General features: G+C 29.1%; 1 protein-coding gene across 1 annotated transcript in view; it reads left to right on the top strand.

Moving 5' to 3' along the window:
• The window catches only part of LOC129959942 (protein unc-13 homolog D-like), a 277,136-nt gene that overhangs the window by 64,603 nt on the left and 192,049 nt on the right, over window positions 1-20,484 (top strand). Inside the window, exon 2 of the mRNA XM_056072858.1 lies at window positions 6,389-6,476. Within this exon, the coding sequence (XP_055928833.1) occupies window positions 6,389-6,476 (88 nt within the window). The remainder of the gene's footprint in view (window positions 1-6,388; window positions 6,477-20,484) is intronic.

The following is a 20,484-nucleotide window of genomic DNA, read 5'->3' as shown; positions in this document are numbered from 1 at the left end:
TATGTGCCAATACGTAGGATTTTGTGCCCATTGTCTAGGAGTTATACTCAATGTATAGGATGGAGATGGATATGGATCGTTGAAATTGTTTAAGAAATCACTAATCGCCATGTAATTTGATTGACATGTTTCAATCCGTCTAACTAAATTCCAGATAGAATCAAATCTCTAACTAACCTCTCTGTTCTATAATTATTTTCATAATATTTCTTATATGAGTTTAGAACTATTGCGATGGTTTTTCGGATAGAAACTTCTCATGTCAAACGTCACAAAAATTCTAGAATTTTATGGAGCTCTCTTAAAATGAATGAAATATTATGTAATCTTCCAGAAATTTGTGGGACACTTTTGAGGAGGTTAAAGAAAGATATAAATTTCAATAATTATAAAAAATGTTAAAAAAATTATTATAATTTAAATTTACAGATAATTTTATTTAATCTTTAACAGTTTTGTAGAAATAAAAGACATTAATAACACAAACACAAAATAAAATGCTCACAACAATGTTTCTTTAATATTCTTACACAAGGGTTTTATAAGAAAAAGTCTGCTCATTGTCAGTAGCTCTGTTAATAAAATAATAACACTCAAACGAAAATTGAAAGCAGAAATCTATCTAATATAAAAAAAAAGTGAATCCATGCAAATCCTAATTCGGAGAGTGAGTTTTCATATTATTATCCTTTTCAGAGAATACTAAAATATACTGTTGCAGAAGAATGAAACATTAAGAATTAAGAATTTAACAAAGTAAATAAACTAGTAACAAAGAAGATGAAAAGAGCATCTTTCGTAGTGAACAAATATTACGAAAATGTGCATGCTATTTGGCAAGACCCCCCCCCCCAATTATAAGATAAAAGAAAGACATATACTCAAGCGGGTGGGATTGATTAATGTTATATAAAGTGTTAAATTACCAAGAGGGATGAAAATGTAATGTAAAATGATTAACTATGATTAAGAGTTTTATTAAATTTGAAGTAATCATGAAAGACATCGTATTGATTTTAAAAGGTCTGTATTGCTTAACGGTATTCACGATTATTTTTCTGCATCTTAAGAGCTCCTGCTATTGTACATTCTGAAGTTAGTTTACAGATTCTATTGTGTTATATACCTGTTTTGCGAAATAAACCGAAATTTTTGAGTGAATATTAAAAATTGTATAATTTTGATATTTCAAAAAAATGTTCATTGATGATATTTACATAAACAACTTCTCCTTGAAACAAACTTTATGCCCTATTAGTATATTAAATAAAATTCCTCAGGGGTGAAATGAAGGAGATACTATATTAGATTTCTTTTTATCAAATTTTTTGAATAATTTGATTCAAATATATTGGATTTAAAATTATATTTTATTTTTTGGGAATAATTTCAGAAAATTATAAGTCAAGTATAAGTACAGTAAAATTTAGTCTCTCTGATTTATCTTTTAAATAATGGCAGGAATGAGATTAAAGGAAAGTCAAATGAACTCTTTGATGTTAAAAGGCCAAATGAAGATGGGTATTTATTCCAAGAAGCAATCTTGGAATAAAGTAAACAACAAGAAAATGCCTCCAGGTCTAATGTGACGACTTGAGTGAAAGGCTTAAAATTGTAATTAGAAAACTTCAATCTCTAAGAGAGAAATGTTTGATCAAAATTTAATATTTTGTGTTTATATAGCGTGTTTACAATTTCTAACCAGTTAACTGCGGAATTTATTTCCTCCTCAAGTCTCCATTTTTAAAGTCAAGCGATGATGCAATGTATGTCATGCGCAATACAGATGGATATACAGTAAATTTTGTAAAAAAATCTTGATAAAACACATAAGATTCAATTTTTATTAGATAAAAATATACAACGACTGCGCGAAAATGAATATCTGGATTGAAGTGTATACACATCGCACGCACTTAACTGGTTAATTTTTTTAATAAGATAGACTGCGCTGATTTATTTGTGAGTTACATATTTCCTCTTTTTATCTCGGAATGCAGTATATTATGAAAAATATTGTTTAATACATGGTACTTTACATAAAGAATTTTCCTGTACTTCTTGCCTTATTCTCCGACACTGGTATTCTCTGATTGTGACCTTCTCCGACACCAACATTCTCCGCTTATGACCTTCTCAGATACCGACATTCTTCACTTACTCCTCTGTAATTGAAAAGTATTATTAACACTTTTAATCTAAATACAAAATATATGTTTTGTGGATGTAAGAAGTTTAATTGGTAATGAATTAATTTAACTGAAATTCTATAAATGGAATCTTGAAAAAACAGTCAGCAGTAATGTAATGTAATGTGTTTCCAAAATATGCCCTTCAGTGATATAGATCCTAACCGGAAGTAAAAGAATGTTAAAATCTGACGTGACGTACATAAAGGAAAAAGATTACGGTAATATTTTTTCGATGTGCTCTTAAAAAAATTGTTCGCTAAAGTAATAGAGTTACAATTTATTGCAGCTCAAGCCACCATAATTTTGATCACGTGCTAAGTGCTGCTAGTAAAAAAATTAAAGGACAAAGAATATCCTCACGAATGAAAACAATCTTTTATTAGTTACTTTCTGTTTTCATCTAGGGATTTAATATCTACGAAAAGACATATAAAGTTATCTTCACGTAAAACGTTTCGCATAGTAAGTTTCGGTAAAGATTATCAATCTGCTTTTTGCAGTTGTTCTTTGTAAGAAAGGTATGAATCTCAGGGATAATATCAATAACTTTTATAGTTTTCATGCTGGAAATAGCCTGAATTCTCTTAGTTTAAATCTGAATTCTTTCCCAGTGCCTTTTCTCCTTGTTATATGTCAATATTGTTTTTTCTGAAGTCTGAATACAGCCTCTTGATCATTCATTGTATACTGGATGATTCAAAAGATTGCAACGAATAATAACGAATACAAATTTTTAAACACTACAGGAAAAAGCTTTCACCCCAATAGAAAAGAAATTAAGAAATATTAAAGTAAAATCACATTAATAAACACAGAAATGAATTATCCATATTATTGTTAGGATTACATTGCATAGGATTTGCACGGGCTGGAATAAAATATTTTATAAAAAATAAGAAAGTTTGTTACTTAATATTTTCGTGAAAAATATTTACAGCGTATTTAAAATGTTATGCATTTATAATAAAAATGTAAACAAATATTTTTAAATCTACGACTGATATTCCCTCTAAAGAAAAGACGGCAGTGCCGTAGTTATTTTGTAAAAGTGTATTTCATTTCATATTTATAGCCACGTTATAAAATCAAAGAAACTATATAGGCATTAGGAGAAAAGCCAAGCTTTGGAAAAAAAATAAAGACATCTTGACACCTTTTCTTTTAACATGATTTTTGCATATAATTTCATATGTTATTTCAATCATATTCTGACTATATCATTCCTTTTACTAAATGCTTACAACATCTCATTTGCATTTTACTTTTCCATAATAGATTACAGTGAAAACAGTTACAGTTACATTACATTAAGATTATATTGGAAAGAGAACGAATTTCTTGATGTTTATATTCGGTCAGCCTTTTCAAGTTCTATTGATAAAATAAAGCTTTTAGTTGTTGGAGAAAAACATGTCTATTACTTCACAACATATTTAAAATTTGTGGAACTGTAATATTATTCTAATAGAATCTTAGACTCATATTAGTTCTAACAGAGCATATGTTTTGATAAACAAGATTTACTTCAGTTGATATTTTGACTCCATAAGTTTCAGCTAAATGAAATTTTACTCCTGTTTTCTATTTTTTTTCACTGCATAGTGATTTTCCATTTTCGATCAATTGATGGAAAAAGAGTTTTTGCTTGATTGTTTAAAATGAGATTCATGTAAAGGATATTTGTTAAAAATTTCTTTATTTGGCAGCACTTATTTCGTACTCATCCACATTCATAAAGAGATAACTCTCCTTTCTCTGGCAAAACTCTCCTTCTGCAATAACTTTTATAAAATGAATAATCAAGTCTCTTCATATATCCTTACTAGAATTTTCAATTTTGACATTTTTCATGTCCATCCCATTTCCTTGTTCTCCTGCAAAATCAAATTATTGTCATACGTAATGTTAACGTCGTACGTAATGTTAATGTCGTACGTAATGTTGTCTTAATTTATTGTCGTACGTAAATGTTAAATATTAAATACATAATATATTTATGCAGTCTACTGAACGAATCCTCTATTTGCCTGTCGTTAAAATACCAATCTTGTTGAAGAAAAAAAAATTCTCATTGTCTGCTCACATTTTAAACCTCCTTGTACAAAAAAGCTAATTTCCAAGCTAGCTGTGTAAATAAGCTACCTCTCAAAAAGTGCAAATAAGCTACCTCTCAAAAATTGCAAATAAGCTACCTATCTTAGTACTTTTTCTCTTATATCTGGATATGAATTTAACATTAACACTACAAAGACCGTCATTTTGACGGTTTTCGAACTTCATGCTAAATTTTTTTAATATAATTTATATATTCTTCTAGACGTTTATGACAACTTTTATTGAAATGTAAGAACAATTACATGCTCATATTCAATTTCCACTTAGCCATCTTAACTTTCATAATCAGCATGATCTATACCTATTTATATCAACACCCGTCAAATTGACGGCTTTAACAATTTCAAAATGTATAATATTTTATGGATCAACTATGCAAATATGGACGTTAATACGTTTTTACATCATTTACACATCGCTTTTAGACATTTCCTGGAAATATTTGAGTTACAGTTTTCATATGAAATTATATTGAGTGATTCAAAGTGTTCGGCAGTCGTTATAATGGCATATACTTTATTCCGATTGGGATCCGGCTGGATATCCTATAAATGTAAATACAAACTGTTTTTCCCAGATTTTTAATATTAATTAATTAATTATTATATTAAATGTTATTTTTGTTAAATTATATTCTTTTATTTACATAAACTAAGGCAAAAGTTACGATGAAAGCCATGATGATCAAAAACCCGTCAATTTGACGGGTGTGGTAAAACTCGGTATATATTCAGCATCGATAGTTTTAGTGTTAACCTCATTTATTGATGCCCATAGATATCAGACGTATTCTACACTGCTTACTAAAGTCATTACCCGTCGGCCATTGCCAAATTCTTAACCATGCCGAAGAAGATAAATATATATTTGACCACTCCTTAAACCTGGAACTCAAACTTGCGTTAAAGCGTGTGCGCTGAGCTGTTTGAATCTTTACATTTTTAGTACGATAACGAATATAAACACTGATTTAGTTTTCTGTGAGGGTTTCCACTGTGTGTCCACCATGAGAATACTTCAAGACAAATGTCTAAATCTGGGGGTCGTGCTTTTTTCTTCGCGATTTAGCCGCAGTTGCACGTGTCTTTATATTCGCTTGGCTTACTTTAAAAAAAATATTTTATTAACCTTTTCTTTGGTTAATATTAATTGAATCTCATTAGTTAATATTTTTTTTCTTGTCCCTTAAATTTTGATATCCTTTAAAATGCATTTTGAGATTAAGAAAGGAGAGACTTTAAAATCACAAGCAAGTGATAGTGGGCATAATGTTGCACCGAAGAAGCTACAGCAAAATCTTTGAAAGTTCCTCTTTCACAAGCTTCCTCTTTTACAAAAGAGCTTCTCAACTGACTGGAGTGTAGGAATTTACCATTAGAAAAATTAAAAATGAAATTTAGACACTAGAACGAAATGGAAGTTTTGAAAACACCTGAAAAACACCGTAAAGGTCTAACCATTGAAATTGTGAAATTGATGACTTCTACCTACTCGAAATGAACTCTTCCTACAATAACGCATTTCTTTAGCGACCGCCGTAAACATAGACATTTGTCTGGAAGTGTTTTCGTGGTAGACACACAGTATTATATACCTTGCGGCCACTCTGTCTACAAGCTTTGGTTTGCTATGGTATTCTAAATAGCTTTAATGCATGCCACGAGTAAGTATCCTAGATTTTCGCTATTAAAGATCTATAATTTTTCCGCGAGCACAGAAAATTTCCTGTTGATATGGAATATTTCGAGACATTTGTTTTAATGCATGAAAATTTCTCCGTTTGCTGAATGCAGAACTAAACTATAAAGGGACAGAAAATAGATTAAAAAAATAATGCTCCTCTCTCCGAACTGTTTTTGAATTTGATGTTCCCTACAGTATTGTTTCATAAAATAATTTCCCATTTCTGAAATATTGCTATAAAATTTTTTTTTATTGAAAACGTTATACATCGAAGAAGTTACTTTAAATATACATTGAAGAAGTTATTTTTTTTCACTGTCTCTCATTCTTTGAACAGCTAAATGAAAAGAGAACTGCGACGAAATGCGATTGTAATTCTGTACTTTCTTTTTTTACAGGATGCCTTTATTTGATGACAGTTATTACCACACACTTTGTTCGGTGTTATGGGCCAAAACAAATATGAGGCTGAATTCAGACAACGAGGTAAGAAAAAAGGTAAAAAATTTATTGCAAATTGGCAATATTTTTTGACATTTTTTTTATTTACTTCTTTTACTTAATTAGAGAAGAACCTTGATGAGCTAATAACATTTTCTTAGAAAATACTTTCCCATCCGAGGGTAGTAAGAAGTTCCGAAATCAGCAAATAAACTGCATCGCGTAAGAAATAAATTTAAGATTTGACGCAAGATTTCAGGATTAAAAAATAATTCTACATTAAAATTCTTATAAGACATATATAATTATTATAAGACATATATAATTATTATAAGACATATATAATTATTATAAGACATATATAATTATTATAAGACATATATAATTATTATAAGACATATATAATTATTATAAGACATATATAATTATTATAAGATTAATTATTGTCGGGGTTTCCGTACTTCATAACTTTCGAATAAAAAATATTACGCAAAACCCGATTACGTATTCGTAAATTACAACTCAAAGAATTTTATTAATGATATTAAAGTGTAAAGCTTGCACAATTTGCACTTTGTAGGCATTCAGCTGAAGGCGATTATGTATTCGTAAATTACAACGCAAAGAATTTTACGTGGCAACAATGCGAAGAGGTGGACCAATCCCAGGGCCTCCGAGATCATCAGATATAACACCGCTGGACTTCTTTCTATGGGGGTTTGTCAAGAACATTGTGTACAAGACCCCTGTGCCCTCCCTTGATGAATTGAAGCGTAGAATTGTTACTGCGATCCAAAATGTTACCCCACAAATGCTGGAGAACACTTGGAGGGAAATCGAATTTCGTCTCGATGTGTTACGAGCCACGAAGGGCAGCCATGTGCAAATTCATTAATCTTTTTAATATCATTAATAAAATTCTTTGAGTTGTAATTTACGAATACATAATCGCCTTCAGCTGAATGCCTACAAAGTGCAAATTGTGCAAGCTTTAGACTTTAATATCATTAATGAAATTCTTTGAGTTGTAATTTACGAATACGTAATCAGTCTTTACGTAATATTTTTTATTCGAAAGTTAAGAGTTACGGAAACCCCGACAATAATTAATGAACACCCTATATAATTCTTATAAGACTAATTTCGTAAAAGTTTCATTATAAGGAATAAATTGAAGCAATAATCGGCTTACAGGGAAGCAAAAATGATTTTCTACGAACTTGCGTTGGAAAGGCCGGCAAAGTTTGACTGGAAATTTATATATATAAATAAATGGCTCTATTTTAATTAAGTTTGACTGTAAGCCAGTTTTGAAGCAAAACGAAGACTATTTTTGGGTTTAGTTTATTTAGTTTAGTTATATTAACGTCCTGTTTTAAAGCAACACTAGGACTAATTTGCGACGGACCTTGTAATTCTGAACCACGGTCAGATGACGAGGATGACACCTGAGCTGGCAACCCTTCTCCAAATTTTCAAACCACTCCAGTGGGATGAAGTCTGGCCCCGACGAATTTAGCGTAAACCAAAATCGCTTACACGACGGTTCTTTGGTGGAATCGGGTCTCCGACCTGAAACTCTCCGGTTCCGAAACTTACCACCGGACCACCGCGTCCCCAACTATTTTTGGGATGATCCTTTTTATTTCACTCTGCATCAGATGACCAAGATGATATTTGACATGACATTTCATTCTTAAAATTTTCATATCACGCTTACTGAAAGACATTTGACTCAAAACGAACAATTAAGGGCGGATCTTAGTAAGTGTAATCCAGTTTCAAACCTGTGATCGCCTGTATTCGAAGTCATCGCATTAACAGGCACTTATATATGCTATTATTATTATTTCTTTCAGAAAAATCTCTCTCAGTAATTTTTTGTGAAGCTCTTGTCACAGTTATGAAATGCATTATTATTGTTAAATAGCACTCGATAGTATTCCTATCGCTACAAAAGTACGTTTTATAATTGAAATTTGTTTATGTAACTCAAAAGGGAATAGAATGTGTAAAAAATGTCTGAATGTAAAATCGAGAAATTTTCACATCTCTAACAATTATAGTTTCAGATTGAGGTTCACCAGAATTTGATAAAAAGAAATTTATTTCTATGCGATCCATTATTTTCGATCTCCAATAAAAACTTGCAGATTCTCGAATCGTGCCCGAATGAATGAAGAATCTCATAACAAGAAAGTGAAAGAAGACAGTTAAGATAACAAAGGACTGAAATAATTGGATGTTCTTTGACCTTGATGAATTCTATCTTAATTCTTCTTACAAAGTTATAATCATGTAGATGTAGTTGTCTTTGTTACGATTACAATTGGTGTTAAAGAAAATAATATTGGAATTAGAATCTTAGATTTATTCTTAATTTGAATAAATTACATGGAAATCGATTTAAAATTCACTTGCTAAGGTGACCTACTTTTTTAATCATTTCAAAACACTTAAGAAATCTAAATTTAGAACAACATGTTTTTACTTCAAATGAATGGATTTTTGTAAGTTATAATTTCGTTATGGAATTTTGTGTCAGAATGGAAAAGGTTAAGCCTATATTGCAAATTGCTGTATCTTTCAGTATTATGTTTCTTTATTTTTCCAAGAAGCAACGAATAACACTACTGAATTCAATAATCTCTCTGATAGTTTGTAGTTTTAATTCTTCTGGGTCTCGTAGATTCAGTCGATTCCTCAGTCAAAGACTCTTAATGAAATGAAACATTTTCTATAGATAAAAATGATCCAGAACATCTAAAATAGAAGCCCGGTTTAACTACAGTATATGGGTCATGGTTGCCATCTTGGAGGACTTTCAGAAGAAATTGGTTCCCCTTTGCAGTCGCTTAAAGTAAAGCTGAAAAAAATGCAGAAGTCATTACTACCCTAGCCTTCAATTTATTTCTAAGGCCAGCGTCTGTCTACCATTTTTTGAATTTAATTTTGTGTAAAGATTATGAATTGAAATTATTTATTTAACTTATTAAATATTTTTAGTGAATGCTTTCACGAATAAATAAATCTAAAGATATTCCGCAGTTTGGCATATACAGTACAAAATTTGATATGAATCTGCAAGTTCAAATAACAAATTAAACTTATCTAGATCGTCACTGTCATTTTGAACTATCGTATTCGCATATTTATGAATTGGCAGAGACATTTCGTTTAAAATTTGGCGCCAAATTATGCATGCTAAGTTCTATCCGTCGAACTTATCGAGTTTTATGGTATTTTGTTCATACATAATCCTAGAAATGGATTTTTTTTGTTCCCAAGGATTAAAATATAAATGTCAAATTTTAATTGACAATATCCATATTCCTTTTAAACGAATAAGTAAAAATACTTAAAATATGTTTTATTACAATATATAGTAGAGCGATACTTATTATGAGAAAATATTTCTGACAAACAATGCAACTGATTCAAACAGAAAAAAAAGCTAACTTGAAATTTAAAATTTTTCAAATTGTTGCCGTTCGATCGTTTCTTTGATTGTTTCAGAAAATTTTGTTTTCTTGGTTGCACAGATAATATAGTAGAGATTGAAGTCGAGTTGAGGGAAAATTCAAGTTGTAATTTTCAATAAAGCAAACATATGAAAAATGAGTTTGTAAACAAAAAATTTTTTAATAGTTTCTATCTTTTCATCTGAAAAATTCTATTATATTTGTTCTTGATTTATAAATTCACCAAATTTCATTCAGATACATTAGTAAGATATATATGTGGGCGTAAGGTATTTTTTTTCTCAATGAGCCCTTTTGAGTATTGTTTTGCGTGACCCATAAATCTAAAAGTGGCTTGAATAAAACGTTTTCAAAAAAAAAAAAATTAACCTGAGATAATCCATGCAGAGAGGCAATTAACATGATCGGAAAGGAGATTAAAACCTTGACAACGAAGATTAGTGAAGATGAAAAATCAGTGAAGCGAATACATCGTTAATTAGATGGCTAATCATTTGCAAAAAAAGAAACCTTTAACTGAATTGTGAGAAATTAAGTACTCACTCTAAATATAGAAATCAAGTTTAAAAAAATCTAAGACTTTTATTAGTGTACTAAAAATTCAAATTCTTTTTAAGGATTTTCTGTTTTTCATTTTTCATTGCATAATAAATTACCACAAATATTAAGTAATCTTGAAATTAATATTTTTTTTGTTTATTCAATTAATTTTTATCGTGCTGTCAAGACCAGTTAATAATGATTTAATTAATTAACTTATATTTAGGTCCTGAAAATATTAAAATAGTGTTTTTCCGTAGAGGAGTGTTCAAAGTTTCAAAATTGTAGTAGGTCAGGAGGTAAATCAGAAATTAATATGAATCAAATTATGTTTAATAAAAGTGTGCAGTAAAAATCGAATAAAACACTTCTGAATATGGAATTTAAGAGGATAGAGTTGACTTGCTTTTCTCTCAAGCTTTGATAGATTTATTGCTTACATTCTATTCTGTCTATTTCAATTATATGAATAGATTGTTATTTTTTTATAATTTGGTACAAAAAGAAATATTGCTTTTGTGCTCTGTATTACTGTTTTCCGTGATTTTCTATTACTCTTAAATTTAAATTCAGAAAAGCAAAATGACCTATTATTATTTTCGAAACACTCTTAGACTGTTTTAAATTCTCTTGTACCTTTGAAAATAGCGTCGGAATTATTCAAGCCTTCAGATACTAATTAAAAAGAAATAAAGCATGGATTATTTTCCACGTTACTAATATAATATGAAATAATATACCTTAATTTGAAATTTGTCACAAACAGATTCATCACTGCAGTAAAAATAATTAAATGGATGTAACTTTTTTAATATTTATTTCAATATAAAAAAACTGAATCTTGGTAACTACTGCAAATTTCGTCATTTAAATTAATAAATTTTAATCTAGCATTTCGAAAGCTGAAGAAAAAAAGTTGGTGATTCTCTGACTCATTATTTTCCATTTAATTAGCCAAGAAGTGATGTCATGATTTTTTTAAGCCAAGAGAGGAAATTTCAAATGACTCAACTTCACTAAGAATCATTGCAATGTGAGGTTATTAAAAGAGGGTATATTTTTTTCTAACTGGAAGGGCGATAAATATTCAAATGAAATAAGATTAATTACAAAAAAGTGGTGATATTTATATTTACTTCTGGCATAGCTCCAAATGAATTTAATGACTTCTTTTAGTATACTCTTAAAAAAAATAGTCCTATTCATATTTTTTATCATCTAACTAACATCATGTAACGATTTGCTTCATTATTGAACGACACATTTTAATTTTCCATTGACACTTAATTTATTATCAAAAAACTCTTGGTTAGTTACTACAAAATTTCTCGATGTATAGTCATTTTCATTTCATAAGAACATCAATTTGTGTTCATTAAAATTTTTTCCATACATTTGATAGCGATAATAACAGAATAAAAAGTAGATGATAGTAGAAGATATTATTAACAGATAAATTTGATTAAGATTTTTTTTTCATATATTTACTGACATGATTAAAAGTTTCTGTTTTTTTTTTTTTTTTGATGTTTTTGAACAAGAGCTTTTCAAATCTTTCATGTTGGTTATGATAATGCAGTAATTATTATGCAAATCAATTCACTGCCTTTCGTTTTATATATTTCATAGCATATTCCAAGAAAGGCAAAAATGATTTTTAGCTCAATTGAGTAGTAAATTAAATTTTAGACCTGAATTGAACACATTTTTTTGATATTTTTATTCTTATCATGAGCAAAATAATAGTGAGGATTTGGATTTTTTTAGAAACATTGACGATTTTCTGGAAATGAATTCCAAAAAGAGAGCATTATTTGAATATAAATATGCTTTATCATATATTCTAATTCAAAAAAGATCCAAATATCTATGGCGACCTCATAACTAGCAAAAAAATACAATACAGAAGGTAGATTAAAGCCTCATTTGTGAACGTATAACTAGTCTTCAGACACGTGGACGAATTCCAAGAGATTCTATTTTATGCTACATATTGTGAGACACGTTGGCAATCGTCGATGCAAATATCTTTGACGATGGCTCTTACCATTACTGCACTATGAAACATTAATGAAGAATATATGATAAGAAGAAATATAAATTCAAGAATATATACTGGAGTAATATGATAAGAAGAATATATGATAAGAAGAGATATAAATTCAAGAATATATACTGGAGTAATTGTAGTTTTGAGGATAGCTATCAAATCTTCTGTCATTGGTTCTTGAGTCTTCATTTTCATGTAAATATGCCAACAATTCAATTTTAAATCTTCGTTTGCTGGCAAAACAAGTGAGCATAGTGAAGGCTTCACATGTAATCACTGGGTACAGAAATGGGTTTTTTTAATTTAGTTTAGTTTAGTTATATTAACGTCCCGTTGTAAAGCAACACTAGGGCTATTTTGGGACGGACCTCGTACTTTTGAACCGCGGTCAGATGACGAGGACAACACCTGAGCTGACACCCCTCTTTCCACACCACACCACATCAGCAGTAAAACGTTTGGCCCTGACGGATTTAACGTGCAACAGACCCCCTTACACGACGGTTCTTCGGTGGAATCGGGTCTCGAACTAATGAATTGGGCCATTTCTTGAATGTTTCACTGGGACTAAGAATAAATGCAAGAACAATTATTACATAAGTAAACAAAGCTTTAAGTGTCTTTCAAAATGAGTTCAAAATTTTCTTCTTTTCTTTGCTTGTATGGACTCTATAGCCATTTATCAATAAAATAACTATTTTCAACTCCCTGCTCATTTTCTTATACATTTATTTGTAAAGAAAAATAACTCGCTTTGGTTGATACACATTGGCTTCATAATTAAATCTTTACATTTAAGCACAATTTTCATTAATTAAAAAAATCTCGAAAATTGGGCTTCGCGAGGCAGTTTTTTTTTTCTATTATAAAATCATGGTTTTTTGGAGAAAATATTTAAATATGAGTTATATACTGATTATATATGAATATTTTTCAATCTTACCTACATATGAACTGGCATTTAAATAAAAAAAATAATGTATGCACTTTAACATGTTAGTAGAAACAATCTGATATTTTACAGCATTCAATTTTAAGTTTACCTATCATCACTTATATTTTTGAACTTGCACTCAGTTTTACCATGGTGTAATCGAGTCCGATATGACACTATATGACATTGTCAACATGAGAGAAGATAGAAAAAGTCTCTAATATTTAGTTATAAAAAAATAATAAATAAAAATACGTTTTTTTTTCGCGTGAAATTGCGTTATATCAGGAAAGACACCTACATCAATAAAATTAAAAAGAAAAAAAAAATTAAATGTAACTACTAAAATAAAAAAATAAAGCAAATATTGCAAATCGAACAGTGGGTCCACAACACGCGAGCTATTCATACTGTATTCTGACCACTATACTGCACAGCCCACATTTCGCAGTGGAAGTTACATATACTTATTCGAATAGTAAAATCGCGTTTTTTCAGGAAAAAACCCCTATATATATAAACTTAAAAAGCAAAACGTTATCTAAATATAAAATTTGCTACAAATCGTTAGAACAGTTTCCGAGATACACGAAATAAATAAATTTATACATATACAATTGCTTGTTTAAAGTTATAAAATAACTAGTAGAATAAAGAAGATACAATATAATATTCATTAAGGATTATCTATTTTTGAAGACGGATGTGGATCAGTTGCAAAGTCATTTGATCAGTTTTAGTTTTATACTAGGAACACAGAAACGATCAAACCAGGACTACCTCACTCCAAACTCCTTTGCGAATGCCTTGACAGTGTACACCACCACCCCTCCCCATCCATCTAAAATTCACTGAATGCCTATTCCACTTACAGTGAAGTGATGCAAATTATAAAGAGTAGACTATCCAATCTTCCATGCCACACCACGCCAAGATTAGTCAGTTGCCACTTTCATTTTCGGTTTTAACGTGGAGTGCAGGTGAATGCCTGGCTTTAAAGTAGCTCTATCGGTAGCTTAACATTAAATAAACGATACGAACGCTTTGCAATTTTCTGAATTTGTTGAACACTTTTAAAAGTTAACAGATATTTGGTGATTATTTCATACAAGAAATATTAATACATCTTACCAGTTTTAGAAAGTGCCTATCCATTATTTATGACTTTCTAGTGTACAAAGAAAAAGATTCAACCCAAAGATTTCAATGAATCTACTAGTTTCAGTTTTTTAAATCTAAAAAAAAAATGTTTTTATTGTATGTTGATCTTGTGTAGGAACACGGTAACTCAAAAATGTGTCAAATCGAACAGATAAAACTTGACGTACAAAATTATCGTCTATCACATTTTGGAAGAAATACATCTAAGGGAAGTCTGTCTATCTAGCCATCCGCATGGACGTAAACTCCAAAGCTCAAAAATTCAAACAATCAGAAGGATTAAATTTGATACTTGACTTTATTAACAGAATTGTAGATGCTTATCACAATTTAGTTCAAATCGGTCAAAGGGTTGATCCCTGTCAGTCTATGTATCCTGTCAATCTGTGATAATCAAAAAACGCAATGATCAAGATAAAAGAAATTAGGTATATAACCTTCTCGTTAAATTTACTTATCTGTATCAAATTTTGAATCCATAAAAATGGAGTACCCAATCTATTGGAAAGAAGACATCAAGACAAGAAAAGAAGAAGACAAATATCTATTCCATTTTCATCATTATAATACCATGCACGAAATGGGTCATGTTGTATTACCATACGAGAAAGCCGATGGGAGAATATTCCTGTTGATTAGCTAACATGAATATATAGCTCGATGGAACCGCTTAAAAAATAGGTTTGCTTAAATTGCCGTATATAAAATAATTTCCATTTGATCTTGTATAGGTTCGATACCTACGTGGTAAATGTAAAAATTTATAACAAAAGCATGATAGTATTACATAATAGTATTCACAAAAAAAAAAAAAAAAAAAAAAAAACATTCCCAAAATTTGCATGTGGTAAGCGCTATAGGACTAAAACGCTGCACACCTTCCTCTTCATATCTACGCATTGGGGAAACAATGTTATTGTCACATGGAATTACTTCTATAGAGTCACTTAAACTAGAAATTTGCAGTAATGGCTTCTAAAGAAAAATCAAATAGTCAGTATCGCCGTTTGTATGCGTCATAAATTGCGCTTGAATCTATCAGATTTTTCAAATTTTACCACGTATTTTTCCTAAGAAGTTTTACGAAAACGATAATTTAATATAATAAGACAGTAAATCCAATACGCCTAAACAGCCCTTTCAAAATGTATTTTTAAAATTTTAATAAATTTTGATCCTATCCTAAGGGCACAAGAAGAGAGTCTAAATATAAAATAAAACGTAGTTCCAGGAAATAAATGTCATACATACATTTATATTTAACCAAAGACTCTAGATTTCTCGAATCTTTTGAAAGGCTCTTGGGACAACACACGCGTATCAAAGTGTGTTTTTTATTAATGCGTTTTTCCTTGAAATTTTGGATCATGTATCTCTTTCAACCTTTAAATTTTCTATTTCTAAGATGCTTTTCGATGATGCCCCACAGAAACACACTATAAAGCTCTATATAGTGGTCAATTTGACACTTAAATTCAAACCAAATGCTGCTGAAAGATAAATTTTGTCATTTCTTCTCTAGAAAATTCATGGAAATATTACGAAAATGTTTTTTACAGTACATTCTCCAATGTTTGAAATTTTATTATTATTTGAAATTCGCTAGAATTTCTGTATTTGGATTCAGTAAACACAGCTAAAAGGAGAGGTATAAAATTTCATCCTATAACACTGGCCTTTCTGGCATGGATATTGGCGTTTTTCTTTACAAACTCACATACAATCTAAAATCCTTTCATTTTAAATAAATGTTTTTTCTAGTTCTTGGAAAAATTCATCTTGTAAAAAGAGTTTTGTTTTGCTGCTTTTTATTGATCTTAACATCAAACAATGTGTCATTTTCGATGCGGATCTTTGCGTCACTAACTATTTTTTAACTAATTGATTCAACTCTTGCATTCCTGGATAATTATTTCAATAAAAAATTCAAAATAACTCTTCATATCTACGACAATTTTTTTAAAACTTATTACTATTAAAATCTGAAAACTTTCTTGGTGGATGCTGCTTGAAAAGATTTAATCTTACATGAGTATTTAATCCTTCACTGATAAGACCAATTATTATTATAAGTCACAGAATTCTAGTTAAAATACGTACAAAAAGCCTTTACATCACGCAACAAACTGATACTTGCAAGAACTGAAATCATTTTGTGAATCATCATAAACTTTATTAAATGTTTTTTTTTAACTTTTTTTTCGGTGGTAAAGGGACTACGATTTTACGAAAACCATTTTTATTATGTATCCTCGATTAACAGAATCTTTTTGGTAAGTAAATAAGGTATTTAATAAAAAACTAAAACATTTTAACCAAACAGTGATTCAGTTGGTTCAAAATGCCATGGCTTAGGAGAATAAAGCAGTTCAAGAAGATAATAGGGTGTATCCGTCAGCTGTAATCTTAATCAGAAAATAGAAGACATAGATATCTAATCAAAAACTAGTATATCTGAGTATCTTTGGTAAGGAATTGCTTGCTGCAGTCGAACTGAAACTTTAAGGTTTTCCTGATTTGCCTCAAATGTGGGTCAGTTTCTTCTGAAAATTCTCTAACAAAGCAAATCTCTCGCAAAATTCTTTGGCCTAAGTCAACGATTATTTCAAGTGTCTCCTAAATATGTATACGCTGCTTTGACAAACAGAAGATATAGCATTTCCCAGATACAAATATTCCTGTTTAATATGGGCCTTTGACTTGTGGAATTCGTTAGACATATTAAACCAATTAGAAACAGAAACATCATAAAGTACTTTATTCAAAAGTTTTCTAAACTGTTTGTTACAAAATATCTTTTTTATATTATTGATACTAAATTGATAAACATCTCATACTAAAGTGATAAACATCTGAGGAATTCAGTTAACACAGATGAATCCTCATAAACTTTATTAAACGTTTTTTTTTTTCTTTTTTTTTTTTACCTTTTTCTTAGTGGTAAAAGGTCTACGATGTTACGAAAACCATTTTTATTATGTATGTAGAACCATCATAAAGTACTTTACTCAAAAATTTGCTAAACTGTTTGTTACAAAATATCTTTTCTATATTATTGATTTTAAACTGATAAAAATCTTCTCATACTAAAGTGATAAACATCTGAGTAATTTAATTAAGACAGCGAATCATCATAAACTTTATTAAACGTTTTTTTTTACCTTTTCCTCGGCGGTAATTAAACCAATTAGGAACAGAGCCATCATAAAGTACTTTACTCAAAAGTTTGCTAAACTGTTTGTTGCAAAATAACTTTTCTTTATTATTGATTCTAAACTGATAAACATCTTCTCACGCTAAAGTGATAAACATCTGAGTAATTTAATTAAGACAGCGAATCATCATAAACTTTATTAAACGTTTTTTTTTACCTTTTCCTCGGCGGTAATTAAACCAATTAGGAACAGAGCCATCATAAAGTACTTTACTCAAAAATTTGCTAAACTGTTTGTTACAAAATATCTTTTCTATATTATTGATTTTAAACTGATAAAAATCTTCTCATACTAAAGTGATAAACATCTGAGTAATTTAATTAAGACAGCGAATCATCATAAACTTTATTAAAAGTTTTTTTTTACCTTTTCCTCGGCGGTAATTAAACCAATTAGGAACAGAGCCATCATAAAGTACTTTACTCAAAAGTTTGCTAAACTGTTTGTTGCAAAATAACTTTTCTTTATTATTGATTCTAAACTGATAAACATCTTCTCACGCTAAAGTGGTAAACATCTGAGGAATTTAATTAACACAGATGAAAATAGAAGCCTAAAGAATGAGGTATTTCTCATTATGCCCAAATTTAATTTACCATTTAGGTTTTTTTTAGTGTAACTATTGATTTCTTTCTTACAGAGTACTTTTTCTTAAATAAGAAAAACCTTTAACAAGGAAAATATGACTTAACCACAGAGAATTCTTCCCTCGGAGTAAATAGTCGAAGTAAAAATACCATGAGTAGGAATGCGTGGTAATCAAAAGCATCCTATGAATGTGTATCTCTGCGTAAGAGTTTCAAGACTGGAAGAAAGTATTTCTTCCCAAACATTCTTGTTTATAAGAATTTCCAAAAAAAATCATCATTATGAGAAAGATGGAATGCTTTGAAAAATTCATTAATTTCTGTTTTTACGCATAATGAAATATGATAAACAATATCTCTATGACTTAGTTTTTTTCGTAATGAAATACTTGTTTGGAAAACCTCGTCGATTGTTATAGCAGAGGAAATGATTAGAGGTTATGTTATTATTATTCTACATGTTATTATTATTATTATTCTACATGTTATTATTATTATTATTCTACATGTTATTATTATTCTACATGTTATTATTATTGTTATTTTATTATTATTCTACATCTTCATGTTATTATTGTTCTACATCTTCTGAGTAATTGATAAGAAAAAGTATCCCCTCATTATATTTTTTAAATACTTTTCTTTAACTTAATATGTTTCATAATTGTAAAGATAGAATTTTGAAGTTGATTTTTGGTTTATTTTCAGATAGATGTGCTGGAATTCAAAAATTTAGTTTGTGTGCTTTCGATAAAAATACACTATTTTAATACTTTCAGGAATTATCTCTTAATCAATTTATTTAATAAAGTATCAATTTTCAATGAGTGGCGCCGTCTAATACTGAATATAATAAAGAATTATTTTGAAATTAAGTAATATTTAGAATATTGATTATATTCAATTTTTTAAAGTAAATATATTAATTTTTTTCAAATTTTTTTTTTATAAATACTATTATAACTTCTGAAATGAACATTTTTCTACAAGTTAATATTAATTTTGTAAATGTTGCCCAATTTTAAATTCTGATTCCTGTGAACAGTCAAATACTGGTTTTTAAGATTTTGAAAAAAATATCGAATTTATATTTCCTTATAACTTTTTAATTTTTTTTCTTGAAATTATATGAAAACAAATGTAATTGCATATGATTATTCTATGGTTAAATTTTCGAATTTCACAACTGTCCCATTCATAAATTAGATTTGTTGGAAAAAGGATTGTTTATTGCTTCCATGCGTAAATGTTAAAGAATCTCGAGACCCCTTAATATGTTCACTTTAAAATATCCCTTTTTTAACTTTTAAACTTGATGTTAATTTAATTGGGATTGAACTTAATCTAAGCCATCAAAAATTTACTGTCCTGATGAAATAGCACCAAATGTATAAGAAAACTGAAAATAATCAAAAGAATCTCTGCTTGGATTTCATTAAAACCCATCATTTAAAAAAATGATATTTATTTTACATCTTTTATAAGAATGAATTTTTTTAAAAAAACGAACTGTTGAAGAAAATTATTTTTACTTGAGATCTTTTGCGCAATGATATAAATAATTATCTCTTAGAATATGTCCAAGAAATAAAAGGAACTAAATCCACAAAAGGCATTTTGCATTTGCTAATTATTTTTATTTACTCAGAGAAAAATATTACGGTTCGGACAAAAATGAAAATTTTATTTAAGGATTAAAAAGTTTCTCGTAAAATGAATATTTATAGCGTTTTTAAACTAAATCATTAAACATTAACTATAATCCTCAGAGCATTTCCATTAATTCTAATAACCAGTCTATAAATACAATTCTCCAATAAAAACAGAATTCAATTTTAATTAATCCGTAGGCAAATGTGAATTTCCAATTATACCATGAAGAAATATTGTTAAGTGATCTTTGCTATCTCTCTTAAATTATCTTTTGAAATAACTCATCTAATTTTGGTCCATTCGCAGGTAAGCTTCTTATCTTAAATTCTGTCATTAGAAGTCTTACCATATAAATTGCAATCCAATTAAAAGATTAAAATCTCGCATTCTATTCCGTATTTCATATATTAGGCATTAATGTATTTTCAGTT

The sequence above is a fragment of the Argiope bruennichi genome, chromosome X2, assembly GCF_947563725.1.
Source record: "Argiope bruennichi chromosome X2, qqArgBrue1.1, whole genome shotgun sequence".
NCBI lineage: Eukaryota > Metazoa > Arthropoda > Arachnida > Araneae > Araneidae > Argiope > Argiope bruennichi.
The sequence above is the reverse complement of the archived record's forward strand: the minus strand, read 5'-3'. Positions and strand labels throughout refer to the sequence as shown.